The 13,484-nt window shown below is 35.4% G+C and overlaps 1 protein-coding gene across 5 annotated transcripts in view; it reads right to left on the bottom strand.

The window, feature by feature from the left end:
* MASTL (microtubule associated serine/threonine kinase like) overlaps window positions 1–13,484 on the bottom strand; it is a 36,705-nt gene that overhangs the window by 7,091 nt on the left and 16,130 nt on the right. Inside the window, exons 7-12 of one of the 5 annotated variants that reach the window (XM_027841505.1) lie at window positions 10,883–11,055; window positions 7,411–8,586; window positions 5,218–5,359; window positions 1,083–1,196; window positions 898–999; window positions 627–686 (exon numbers count right to left, since the gene is read on the bottom strand). In XM_027841505.1, the coding sequence (XP_027697306.1) occupies window positions 627–686; window positions 898–999; window positions 1,083–1,196; window positions 5,218–5,359; window positions 7,411–8,586; window positions 10,883–11,055 (1,767 nt within the window). The remainder of the gene's footprint in view (window positions 1–626; window positions 687–897; window positions 1,000–1,082; window positions 1,197–5,217; window positions 5,360–7,410; window positions 8,587–10,882; window positions 11,056–13,484) is intronic. The other 4 variants (XM_027841506.1, XM_027841509.1, XM_027841507.1 and 1 more) reach the window with 4 other exon arrangements.

Genomic DNA, 13,484 nt, shown 5'->3' with positions numbered 1-13,484 from the left:
TCTGGGACTGTGTCTAGTCACTACATCAATCAGAGTTCTTATATTTTTCAAAGTGGTTTGTTTTTACAACACTGTTGCTACTATATACATTATTTTCCTGGTTCTGTTTGCTTCACTCTATATCAGTTCAAATAATTCTTCTATATTTCTTTGAAGCTATCCCTTTTCATCTTCTCTTATGTCATAAAATTATTCCATTACCTTCACTTATCATAATTTTTATTTCCCAATTGATGCACATCCTACCTCTTAGTTTCCAGAGTTTGTTGTTGTTGTTTTTGCCTCTACAAAAACAAAAAAAACCCCTGCTAAAAATACTTTTGTCATGTAGGTTCTTTTCCTTCTTATTTGATCTCTTTCTGGGTATAAAACTAGTAGTGGTATAATTGGGTCAAAATATGTGTAGTAAAACTCTTGGGGCATAAAATTCTAAACTGCCTTTGGGAATTGTTAGAACAATCAGAAATACCTCTGATGTGGATTAATTATGTCTGCCTTTTCACAACGTCTCTGACATTAACTATTTTCATTTTATGCCAATTTGCTGAGTGTAAAGTGAACCTTTGTTTTAAATCACATTTCTCTTATTATTAGTGATCTGAAGCAAATCCAAATTGGTTAACTACTTGCAATTCTTCTTTCATCATCTGTCTGCTCATATCCTTTGGTCACATCCACAGGAACTGCTGTTGAGATAACATTTATCTATGTTAATTCCCTATCTTGAATACTGGACATTAACAGAGATGAAATCAAAATCTTTAAAAAACTGAGATGCAGAACTTAATCAGAGAAACACATTTCATAAACTAAGGGACAGACAACATAAAAGGAAAAAACTGAGGTTAAAAACAAAGGCATCAATAAAACTTAAAGTAAAATGATACTAAACCTTACCTTTTAGTCCAGCTCTTTTTGAACTATCTATTGTTAAAAGGACTTCTATTGCACTCTGACAATTATCAGACAATTTTTCTTCATTTTCAGGCCAAGGAATATCTACAAATACAAATAAAGGTTTGTCATTTGTTGTTCAAATAAAACAAATTAGTAAAACAGGTCTTAACAGAAAAAAAAATTACCCCTTTTCAAAATATTCTGGAATACATGCTGTGGTGTTTCATCATTGAAGGGTGGAATTCCTGTTAGAAACTCAAATAAGCAAACTCCAAGGGCCCACCAATCTACTGCTGGACCTGAAATTAAAGAGAAAGTAGCTGAAATTGTAGAGTCATTTTCCAAGGTCAAAGTATGACTTTTCTTAAATAATTCTCCTTTAATGCTTCCTTTCCTATCTTCTAAGAGATTCGGGTTTATCTATATCACAGAATAAGCCAAAGAAAAAAGTATTTCTTGGTTGGCATTAATTTCATTATTTATATTAACATTCTTTATACTCCTAATATGGCATCTTTTATACAAAATTTAAAGACTTTGATGAAGTGACTGAGAATAAAAAAATCATTTAAGAAATAAGAATTACATTTTGATCTACTGCTTCCTATTCTAGCACTGGGCAACTTTCTCCATTATTTACTTTTTATGTTCTTATATGTTATTTATGTTCTTTTCTGAATATAGTCATGATTAAAATCTTAGCACACAACCAAAATAAGGATAGGATAATAAAAATAAGTTTCTTCTAAGATCGTTTCTCTATTTAAATAATCAAACAACGTGTCATTATTCCAATATTGATTTAGGTAAGATAGTTAAAAATGAAGCAACCTTTGATTTGATATGCTAATGTTCTTTTTTTTTTTTTTTGCTTTTTTGGTGAGGCAATCAGGGTTAAGTGACTTGCCCAGGGTCACACAGCTGGTAAGTGTCAAGTGTCTGAGGCCAGATTTGAACTCAGATCCTCCTGACTCCATGGCTGGAATTCTATCCCCTACACCACTTAGCTGCCCCTAATGTTCTTCTAATGGCAAAGTTAGCTAACTCTAAATTATCTTTAATACCCTGCTGTTTCAATTTGATGTAATTTTATTTTGCAACAAAATCCCTTTACTTTGGGCCAATTTATAGGAAGTCAAAATGTGGATTTTTTCAAGTGTAGTTTCTACTTTTAATTACATATAGCAATCCAAATTAGGCTTACACATTCATTCAGACTATGGCTTTAAGTACTGCTGTTGTTGTCCAGTCATTTTTCAGTTTCGTCAACTCTTTGTGACCCTATTTGTGGTTTCTTGGCAAAGATACTGGAGTGGTTTGCCATTTCTTCCTGCATCTCATTTTTCAGATGAGGAACAGAGGCAAACAGAGTAAAGTGACTTTCCCAGAGTCACACAACCTGAGATCAGATTTGAACTCAGGAAGATGAACCTTCCTGACTCAAGGCCTACCATTCTCCACTCCACTCTCCATAAGCTGCCCTTAGTAAGTACTCTGGGGATCTATTTTAATGGATAAGTTGATTTTTACATAGCATGTAAATTGTGTGCAGATAAATGGATGCTTTTAATGTACCTTAAAAGTTATTTGGAAAAGTATTTCAAATAATGATAGCAAAATATGCTTCTGATTTGGTCTATATTTGAAGAAGTCTGCTAAATTAAATAAACTTTGGTCCAGGTCCTATCTTAATTAGCACAAGTTCTATGTAGGAGTTCTAATGTACTACAGTGTTAAGACATACAAATATTAATTTATTAAAATTAATCAGAAGATAATTTCAAAAATATTTTTAGTTTTATTCAAGCAACTGCCACCATTTTATTATAAAAGCAGGCAAAGCAGTATGGAGAGTGCCAATAGAGTGAAAATTTAGAATACTTTTGCACCTATAATACAAAATAATACCTTCTCCCTAAAGCACACAAAATACAGATACTTGGTAAGCTTTGTTTTTTTTTTGTTTTCAGAAAAGCAGAAGTCCTCTAAGTCTTAAAAGAGTTAGTAAACCATGTAAAAAAACATTTAAAAATTTGCTTCTGTAGTTTTGTGTCTTTAAAAATATTTTAGACAAGTGAAACTTCCTTACACTGAAATAAGAATAGGAAGCCTAGAGAAAGCACATTTTTAGTTTTTTAAATACAGAAATTAAAGCCCCTTTCCCAGCTAAGTCCAAATGCGTTTATACCAAGAATAAATATGTGGATGTCTACAAATATATGCCATATATGCACATATGCTTCAGTCAAAGTCTAATAAGATCACAAGTTTGAAAAAGAATGATAAATGCTGCTAAATAGAATACATTAAGTCATCCAGATAAATAGGAAGAATAACTTTGTTTTATAAAACCTGGATGCTAAGATGAAACCCATTTCTAAAATCAGAAATGATAAAATGAAATGTGAATTTTTGTACATTCCTATTTTTGAGTGGTAATGGAATCAAAGTGATCGAGAATAATTTCCTAACTTCTCATTCCAGTTTGTCTGTCAGGTGCTCTCTTTATTACAAAGTGAGAGATTCAACTTATTTTATTACTGTAACATACTCATATTTCTCTCCACAGAAGATGAATCTTGCCATCATGGTCCTATCTAGATGCCTTACTACTCATGAAATAGTAAGGTAGTTGGCTCATATATATGAAAATCAAATTTTAAAAAAATCTCCTTAGTAATATGATCTAGTTATACTTTGACTGTTCTGTTTAGTCAAATATATTTTATATAAAGTTCACTCACCAGAAGTCACAAATCCTGCATATAAGAGAACAGCAATTAGGCACAGCAATTACAAATCCTGAATAACACTCTATGAAGTGTTAATGAGAAGGACTTCAACCCCTGTTCATCCTTTCTGCCATATTAGTATCAGTATCTAATACACTGTGGCATAGTGGATAGAGCACTGGGCTTAGAGTCAGGAAGACCTGAGGTCAAATTAAGCCACAGATACTTACGAGCTATGTGACCTGGGGCAAGTCATTTAACCTGTTTGCCTCAGTTTCCTCATCTGTAAAGAGGGGATAATAAGAACACCTACCTCGGGGCAGCTAGGTGGCACAGTGGAAAGAGCACTAGCCCTGGAGTCAGGAGGACTTGAGTTCAAATCTGGCCTGAGACACATAACACTCACTAGCTGTGTGATTCTGGGCAAGTTACTTAACCCCAATTGCCTCACCAAAAAGCAAACAAACAATAAAAACACCTACCTCTGGCAGTTGTTATGAGGATCAAATGAGATAATAATGGTAAAGTGCTTAGCATAGTGCCTGGCACATAATAAGTGCTATATAAATGTTAACTATTACTATTATTATCATCAAACATTTACTTATTAAAGTCAGTCAATTGTTCCCTGAAATATAAATGCTGTTAATCAGCTAATTTTGTTATTTTAATAGAATAAATATAAACAAATGTTTCATAAGTCATTTTTCACTACAAAAAGTAAGTAATAAACCAGCACCCTAATGGTTACAGTTAAGGTAACTAGCTATACAACTAAAAATAGGATCTTGCGAAGTTACTCCTTAAATCTGGAATTTAAAAAAAAATTCTTACTTTTATAATATGATATGGAGAGATAGCTTTTTGAGGTCAACCATGGAGTACCAACTAGGACTGAATCAAAGACTTAGGCCTGGATTCACAGTCCCATGCCTGCACTGAAAGGAAAAGGGAAGGGAATAAGCTTTTATTTAGCACCTACTATGTGCCAGGCACTGTGCTAATTAAGTGCTTTACAAATATTATGTTGTTTTATCTTCACAGCAATCCTGGGAGGTAGGTGCTATTATTATCCTTTTTACAGATGAGGAAAGTGAGGCAGAAAGTGGTTCAGTGTCTCATCCAGGGTCACCTGGCCCAGCAGTTGGGTATAAAAACCACTGAACAAGGTGCTAGGCAAACTCGATTCTTAGCCCTGGCTCTATGACCCTGGGCAAAGAATCATTCGGTCTAGGGAGGCCTCAGTTTCCTTACACATAAAATGGGGGATTATTCTGGATCACCTCTACAAAGTTCTTTCTAGCTCCAATCACAAATTAATTTTAGTCTTTCCAAGAACTTTTTATCTAAAATCACAGGATCCTAAAGCTAGAGCTGCAAATGAATTTGGATGTCATCTTGTCCCTTTCAGAGGTCAGGCTGAGACCAAGAGAAAAGTCACATGCCTGACATCACCCAGGTGTGTGACTTTTATAAGCTGAACTCTTTTTATTTTGGAGCTCAACCCCAAAGCAGAATGAAATAAGTTTATCTTAAAATACAAATAAGTAATAACAAACACTTCAATAACTGAGTTTGTGTATCCTACCATGAGAGCTGCTCAACAACAACTCAGGTGCCAAGTAGTCAGGGGTTCCAAGAATTCGCCCACCATCCACTGGGGCTGCTCCTCGTCTCACACTCTTTGGGGTTCGGTATGGAGTCCCTGACTTTGCCTGATGTGGAGTCTGCTACAACAGTTTAAAAATCACAATAAAAGTCTTTAATCCTTTAATATTTAAATATTGTAGCACTTTGCCACCCCAAGAGGAATGAAAGTTGCTAAATTATAGCCTATTAGACATATAACATGTACTTGATAAATGCTTGATTATGTGAAATTACAATTGTTAAAGTACATTTTTTCTCCTGAAAATGGAATTATAATAGGGCATAATTCTGAAGACTTTCATAACAGTCAATGAACAATAATCCTGGGGGGGGGAAAAAGGATATTCGATGAATTGCCAGACTTTCAGAATTTTGTTGCAAAAAGACCTGAAATCAACAGAAAATTTGACATACAAGATTCAAGAGAAATATCAGGTAAACATCAAAGACTAATTACAAGGGGCTCAATGAGGACAGACTTTACTTTTTATACGAGGAAATGTAAATCATATGTCTAAGACTGTTATTAGTAATTGCGTAGTTCAAAAGAGAGATTGTGGTAGAGCTGAGTATGATGTGATACTAAAAAGTAAACTGTCTAGGAAAAGATAAAAAGAGTAATTATTTTATACAAATGAGGTGCAAGAGAATATAAAAATATATCCGTGCTTAATTGTAGCCTTCTTGGGGGATAAAGGGTAAGAGAAGAACAAAGCGCTTTGTAAAATGCAAAACACTATGTATGTAGATTTAAGTAGTGACATTTAAGGTAACACGGTAGTATTGAACTAAGGAGATTTAGATTTGTAGGAGCAGATAGAACATGCTTGAAAATTAACTTCTCGACAACAGGAACTGATCAAAATACTAGGACTCATTAAAAAGGGAGACAAAATGAGTTATGAAGGCAATAGAATAATTAGAAATAAGAAGGTATAAATAACCTCTTACACTTATATGGTGGTGTACAACTTTACAGGTATTTTCTCAGTACTTTCATATGAATTATCTCATTCGCTCTTTGTAACACAATACCCTAATAAAACAGTCAGGTTATTACCACTATTTAACTCAGAAGCTGAGGGACTTGCTCAAGCTCACTGTGCTTATTAAGCTACATTGTGTTGCCTCTTAAAAGAGGGGGAAAATGAGTTTGTAAATAAAAAGATTGTCAGGAAATGAGTATTTTCAAAAGAATTTATATTTATGAATTGAATTTTTGTAATGGAAAGAGAGCCTGTGTTTGAAAAAGAATCAGGGCAGCTAGACAGTGCAGTGGATAGAGCACAGGCCCCGAAGTCAGGAGTATCTGAGTTCAGACACTTAATAGCTGTGTGACCCTGACTAAGTCACTTAACCCTGACTGCCTCCCAAAAAAAGAAAGGGAAAAAATTATCAAAATGCCTAGTATACAAAGTACGCACGGTTATTGTTGCTGTTTGTCTTTTGTTTTCAAAGAAGATCAATGATATCACAAGGTGATGTCTTAACTTGCACATGAATTAGATTTAAGTAAGGCAAAGTTGCACAAAGTCATTAGCTGCACTCTCTCTTTGGAGAGAACAAACTGTTGTCATTCACCCATCCCACTGCGGGAAATCTTCACACGCTTCAGGTAGGCACCCTCCTAACTCACAGATGAGTCTGAAGCCTGATGGCTACCCTCAACCTGGTTCAGCCCATCAGCCAAAATGGTTTAACTGGGGTGTGGCCACTGAACATGTTATAGCTTCCCACGGGTAAGAGTTGGCTGATGGTGGACACCAAAGGTGCGTAAGCAGCCCTGAAAAGGGCCCAGCTGGCCCTCAGAGGAGCAAGTCCTCCCTGAACACCCCATATGTGAAACAACAATCAGAATACCTGGATCATAATCTAGTCCTAGCTATAATACAGATTCACATTGGAAAAATAACTTAGGATCTCTATATTTAAGTTTCTTCATCCAGAAAATGAGAATAGTACTTATTTACCTCACAGAATTATATCATTCAAATGAAAGAAGTCATATGAAAACACTTTGAAAGTATTGTGTTATGCAAACATTAGGTGGAATTATTGTTACATGATTTATGAGGTAAATACTTTTTTGCAATTAAAAGGTAAAAATTCGTTAGAAAAATTAGATGCATACCTGATATGCCAAAGATGACTTATCTTTTTGAGCAGGGGTACATGACATGGGATAAGAACCAGTATAAGCATAGGAGATGTCCATTCTTTCCAAAGAAGCAATACTAATTTTTGATGGTTCAGATGCATTGGATGTATTTATTTGACTGCTATAACTTCGAAAAGCGACGGCATTTTTCTTAAATAGATTTAATGCTTTTACCACCTCTGATGAGGGAGGGGCTAGCATGCTATAAAGTTTAGCATCCTGGATGTCCTCTCTGGGCAGGTTATTTTCCTGACCGCTTGATGATGTGGTCAGTTGGTCTTCAATTTTTGATTCTTCAAAAGAGAATTCTTTAATACTTTTATCTTGATCCAAGGAGTGGTTTTCTAAAGAGCTTTCAACAACAGACATTCCAGGGAAAGACGTATCAGACTCCATACATATACTTTTCTGAGCTCTATCATCATCAGAATATAGAAAACTAGAACCCAAAGACTCTCTCTTACTGTTTTTTTCACAGTCTTCCTCTAGTTCACACATAAGATTTTTCTCTATCATTACAGTAACTGATCTTTCTGGTGTCTGTTGCTCACAAACAGAACTGTTGACAATATTCTCCTTGTTATCACAGTCAACTTGATGGCTTCTGTCCCCAGACAGCATAAAGCAGTGGATGTCAGATGTCAAACCTGTATCTTGTTTTGAATAAAAATCAATGGTATAACCACGTCTATACTCTGAACTGTTTTTTTTGTTCTGAATAATCTCCTCACAGGGACTAGAGTCAACTAATTTAAAGCTCCTCTTTAAGCCTTTTTTCCCTTCAAGATCCTCAACCACATCACCTTTGCCAGGATCCACTAAAAAATGATATGGTTGCTGGAAACCACGCTCTACAGTCTCAGTACTAATACAATCTTTATTTATTGAAAGTTCTTTTGCTTCCCAAACTTTATTTTCAGAAAGGCATTTTCTAACAAGATTTTTGGCTTCTGAAGTAACTGATGAGGCAGTTCCGACATCAGCAGGTATGAAACCATTACTAACACCAATTGGAGAAATAGCTGACTCAAGATCCTTCGTCTTTAAACTTTTGGTTTCTTTAGCATTCACAAGTTTAGTACTTGAAGGCTTTTCCACTGCATCAACACTCATTTTCCTAGATACAGAACCAAGTACATCATCACTTTCCTAAAAGAAAAAAAAAATTACAACTTAATAATTCCACTCCAACTTTTGACAAATTATTTCACATTCCTTCTTCCATTCAAGCAGACTTTCAAAAACTATTGTTAATCATCTATTAGGTATTAGCATTATGCTAAGCTTTGAGGGGGATTCAAAGTCATGCAGGTTGATTCTTTTCTTTATGGAGCTTACAATTTAGCAGGAAATAGAACACACATACATAAAAATATGCAAATCACTTAAAAACTATAGTGTAGAAAATGAATAGTCATTTCACAAGAGTTCAGTGTGCTTTGTACGATTAGAGCAAGGCTTTTTCAAAATTAGCATTTGAGCTGGGCCTTGGAGGACGGTAGGACTTCAAAATGTAAAAGGGGATTAGGAGCTGGGGGCAGGGGGGTGAATGGTATGTCAGACACAGGAAGTGTTCAATGCACCTAATTGACAACAAGGAGACAGTTTGGATAAACAGAGGACATATGGAGGGGGTAGTATAAGAAAAAGAAAGAGACACAAGGTTGCAGAGAGCTAAGTTAGGCTAAAACATTTGCCAAGCAACAGGAAACCACTGAAGGATTTTAAGCAGATCTATGCACTGTGAAAGAAATTAAAGGGCAAAGAGGCTAGAGGCAAGCTGGAGCATCCACCACAACTAATGACTTGAAGAATACTTTAGCACTGAGAATGAGGAAAAAATAGCAAGCAAATAATTTTATTAAGTGGGAAACTTTCCAAATAATACCACTATATTGGATGGAGATAAGGGCTGGACCTATTACATTACTGGTACAGAGAACTCTTGGGTGAACACATTCCCTCCTCCAATTCAGGGTCCGTATCTTCTCTGTACCTTATAGTCCTAGAGCTGTAGAACACTGAGAAGTTAAGTGACCTTCCAAGGGGCCAGTGTTGTGTCTAAGGTAGGACTGGAAGCCAGCCCTCTATCCATTATGCCAGGCTCACCTTATATAATATCATTATGACAAGATTAAATCAACTTGTGGGAAGTACAAAGCTATTGCAACAGTTTATCACTTATCTTTTACATTTATTGCTTTGAACTGGAGCTGTGATTTTATCAATGGAGAGAATTCCTGGTGAAGAAACTTCTTCCTTGCCAATTCACATCAGTACATGCTCTGTAAGTTGCATTTCTTCAGACAGTTAGGGGAGGCACTAAAAGGTTATTCAGTTTGCCCAAGCACACAGCCAGTATGGTGAGACAAAGACAATACCTGAACCGAGGTCTTCCTGACTCAAAGCTGGCTCTCTATCCACACTGGTGAATGGTGGTGACTATAGTCTGCCTCGAATGAGGTAGTCTTAAAGATTATTATCAATTTTAATTTCACTTTACTAAAATTCAGACTAAACATGCAAATTAATGTAAAATAAAGTTGAAAAATAATCGTGCTAAATACTAAATTATTTTTAAGAGTATAGTTGCATTAAATTAGTGGTTAAAAGCCCTCTAGGCTAGAAAAAGTGACCACTGTACTAAGTATGTAGAATTAGCTTCCTCTTAATAAGCTTTGTGTATTGAGGGCAAAGATTCTAATTCTTTTAGCTTCTCATGGCTTGCTGGTTTGTTTTTTTCTCTGTTATGATGAAAGAAAATCTCATTACTAGCTACAGCTCTTATATCTCTGGCAACAACACAAAACCCCATCTTATTTAATTTTACCTTTAAACGTTGCCCTTAAAACCACAAGTTACATATAATTGTACTCATGGCAAAATATAATCTGCATTAATAGACACAAATGTTGGGAGAAGAAAAAAAAAAAAAAGAAAAATATGGCCTAACAAACATCTGTGAATCCCATGTGATTTCTGAGAAACACATGAACCTTATATGAAGATATTACCTACTACTCTTTTTAATCACTAATATTTGTAGAGACCATGAATTTTTAGTTAAAGGTGGAGAGTATAGCTATCACAAGTAAACCAACTAATCATACCGAAACACTGCATGGCAGGTATGGGATAAGCTCAAGACACTTCATATTAATATATTTAGGAAAACGAAATCTTAGCCTATCGGTGGAACAATAACAATTTAACATTTTTAAGGTCTATAATCCATCACATTCATTCCAAATTCAGTTAGGAATATTTATTCCACAATTTTTTTTCAGAAGACAGTCTATAACCCAGTCTAAGAGAGAATAGTTAGCAGAATAGAGAATAATAGAGAACAAAGAATATTAGGTTAAATATGGACAGCTATGCAGTTTACCACTATAATTTACATGACATACATTATTACTGGGGGGAGGGTAACTGCTACTTTAACCTGGTTGTCCTGTTCCCATCTGGGGCTGCTGCAGCACTCGGACTCCAAACTGGACACAAAAGTGTGAGACTGGCTACTGGTACTAGAAGTACCAAGCGTGTTTCTGGATTGTAGGAGATTTGGAGTCAGATACTTCACTGGCATTGCGGGGTTTAAAACAGCAGTATCAAGACCTTGAAATGAAGAAATATTAAAAGTGCACATACTTCAACACTAAAATTTAAAGTTTATGCTTATATTTCTTTTGCTCTAATTTAACTGGACTTTCCACTTTGCCTACAATCAATAGAATAAAATCATCTATGCTAGAAAGAGAACTATTTACTATGTAACATTAACATTTAACCCAAAACAATACTATCTTTTTCTGCCAGACATACATACTGGTTACTACATGTACAACTTACAGACATATTCATGAAGACTAGTAAATTATTTAGAAGCTAAAATATAATAATGAAAACCCAAAGTTAAATCAAGAGTCCGTTAGTAGAGGCAAATGTTATTAGTCTAAAATCAAGACTAAGACTAATCAACCAGTTTGTTTCATCCTAAATCTCTCTTCCCTTTCTCAGCCAAACTCCTAGGCAAAGGGGTCTAAAGTTCACATCTCAATAGCCTCTCCCCTCATGCCACTGCAATCTGGCTTCTAATTTCATTATTCAACTGAAACTACTCTCTCCAGAGTCATCAATGATCTTTTAATTGCCAAATCCAATGACTTTTTCTTGATTGTCACCCTTGACTTCTCTGCATCCTTTGACACAACAGTGGCACCATCTTCTTGATACTCGATTCTCTTGAGATTTTTGAGTCATTGCTCCCCCTTGATTCTCTGAACTCCCATCCATCTGACCACTCCAATGCTCAGAAAATGCTGGATCTTCATTCAGGTCACCGCTAAAGGTGGATATCTCTCCTCTTGTTATGGGTCTTATTCTTTTCTCCCTCTATACTATTTCATTTGGTGATGTCATCAGCTTCTACAGATTCAATTAATTATCTTCTCTAAGCAGATAATTCGTAGGTCTATTTTTCTAGCCCTAATCTCCTCTGACATTCAGTCTCACATCTCCAACTACCTATCAGACATCTCAAATTATAAGTCTCATAGACATCTCAAATTCAACACACCTAGGATTGAACTTTTTATCTTTACTCAAAACCCTCCCCCCACTTCCTAACTTCCCTATTAGTGTCAAAGGCACCACCAATCTCCCAGTCACCCAGGCTTTCAACCTAGGTACATATCATCCTGGACTCCTAAAGAATCTGTTGCCAAATCCTGTTGACTCTACCTTCTCAAAAGTCTCTCCCTTCTTTTGTTTTTCCTCCAGTGTTAAAAGCTCAAGCTCAGTTTATTATCCTGTGTCTTGTTCATTTCTATGTCAATGTATTCTTAAAGACTTATTTATTTTTAACATTTTTTTTTAATAGAGGTCCAAATTCTCTCCTTCCCTCTAGTCTCTCCTCCATGCATTAAGAAAGCAGGAATATGATATCAATTATACACATGAAGTCATGCAAAACATATTTCCACATTATCCATGTTGTAAAAATAAAATAAAGAAAAATAAAAGGAAATGGAAAAAGTATGCTCTAATCTGCACTCCTATCAGTTCTCTTTCTGGAGGTTGATAGCATTTTTCCATCATGAGTCCTTTGGAATTATCCTGGATCACTGTACTGATCAGAGCAGCTAAATCTTTTACAATATCACTGCACAATATTCTTCTGGTTCTGCTTAATTCACTTTGCATCAGTTCATAAATATTTTTCCAGGTTTTTCTGAAACCACTGCCCTCATTATGCCTTATAGCACAATAGTATTCTATCACAATCATATATCACAACTTGTTCAGCCATTCCCCAACTGATGGGCAACCCTTTAATTTCCAATTCTTTGCTACCACAAAAAGAATTGCCGTAAATATTTTTGTACAAATAGGTCCTTTCCCCCTTTCTTTGATCTCTTTGAAATACAGACCTAATAGTGGTATTGCTGGGTCAAAGGGTATGCAGAGCTTTATATATCTCTTATATACTTGTTCTCCAGAATGGACCAATTCACAACTCCACCAACAGTGCATTAGTGTCTCAATTTTACCACATCCCCGACAGCACTTATCATTTTCCTTTTCTCCCACGTTCTGATAGGTATGAGGTGGTACCTCAAAGTTGTTTTAATTCGCATTACTCTAATCAGTAGTGATTTAGGGCACTTGTTCACATGACTATTAAAAGTTTTGATTTCTTCTTCTGAAAATTGCTTGTTCCTATCCTCTGATCATTTAGCAACTGGGGAATGGCTCTTATTTTTATAAATTTGGCTCAGTTGCCTATATATGTGAGAAATAAGGCCTTTATCAGAGACGCTTGCTATAGCTGTAAATTTTTTCCCCCAGGTTCTTGCTTTCCTTCAATTTTGGATGCACTGGGTTTGTTTGTGTAAAGCCTTTTTAATTTCATGTAATCAAAATTATCCATTTTACTTCCCACGATCCTCTCTATCTCTTGTTTGGTTATAAACTCTTCCGTTATCCATAGATCTGACAGGTAGACTTTTCCATGCTTCTCTAATTTGCTTATAATCGCCTTTTAT

This window comes from Vombatus ursinus, unplaced genomic scaffold (assembly GCF_900497805.2).
Source record: "Vombatus ursinus unplaced genomic scaffold, bare-nosed wombat genome assembly UNPS02014861.1, whole genome shotgun sequence".
NCBI classification, from domain to species: domain Eukaryota; kingdom Metazoa; phylum Chordata; class Mammalia; order Diprotodontia; family Vombatidae; genus Vombatus; species Vombatus ursinus.
Note: the sequence above shows the minus strand (reverse complement) of the source record. Positions and strands in the feature narration are given on the sequence as shown.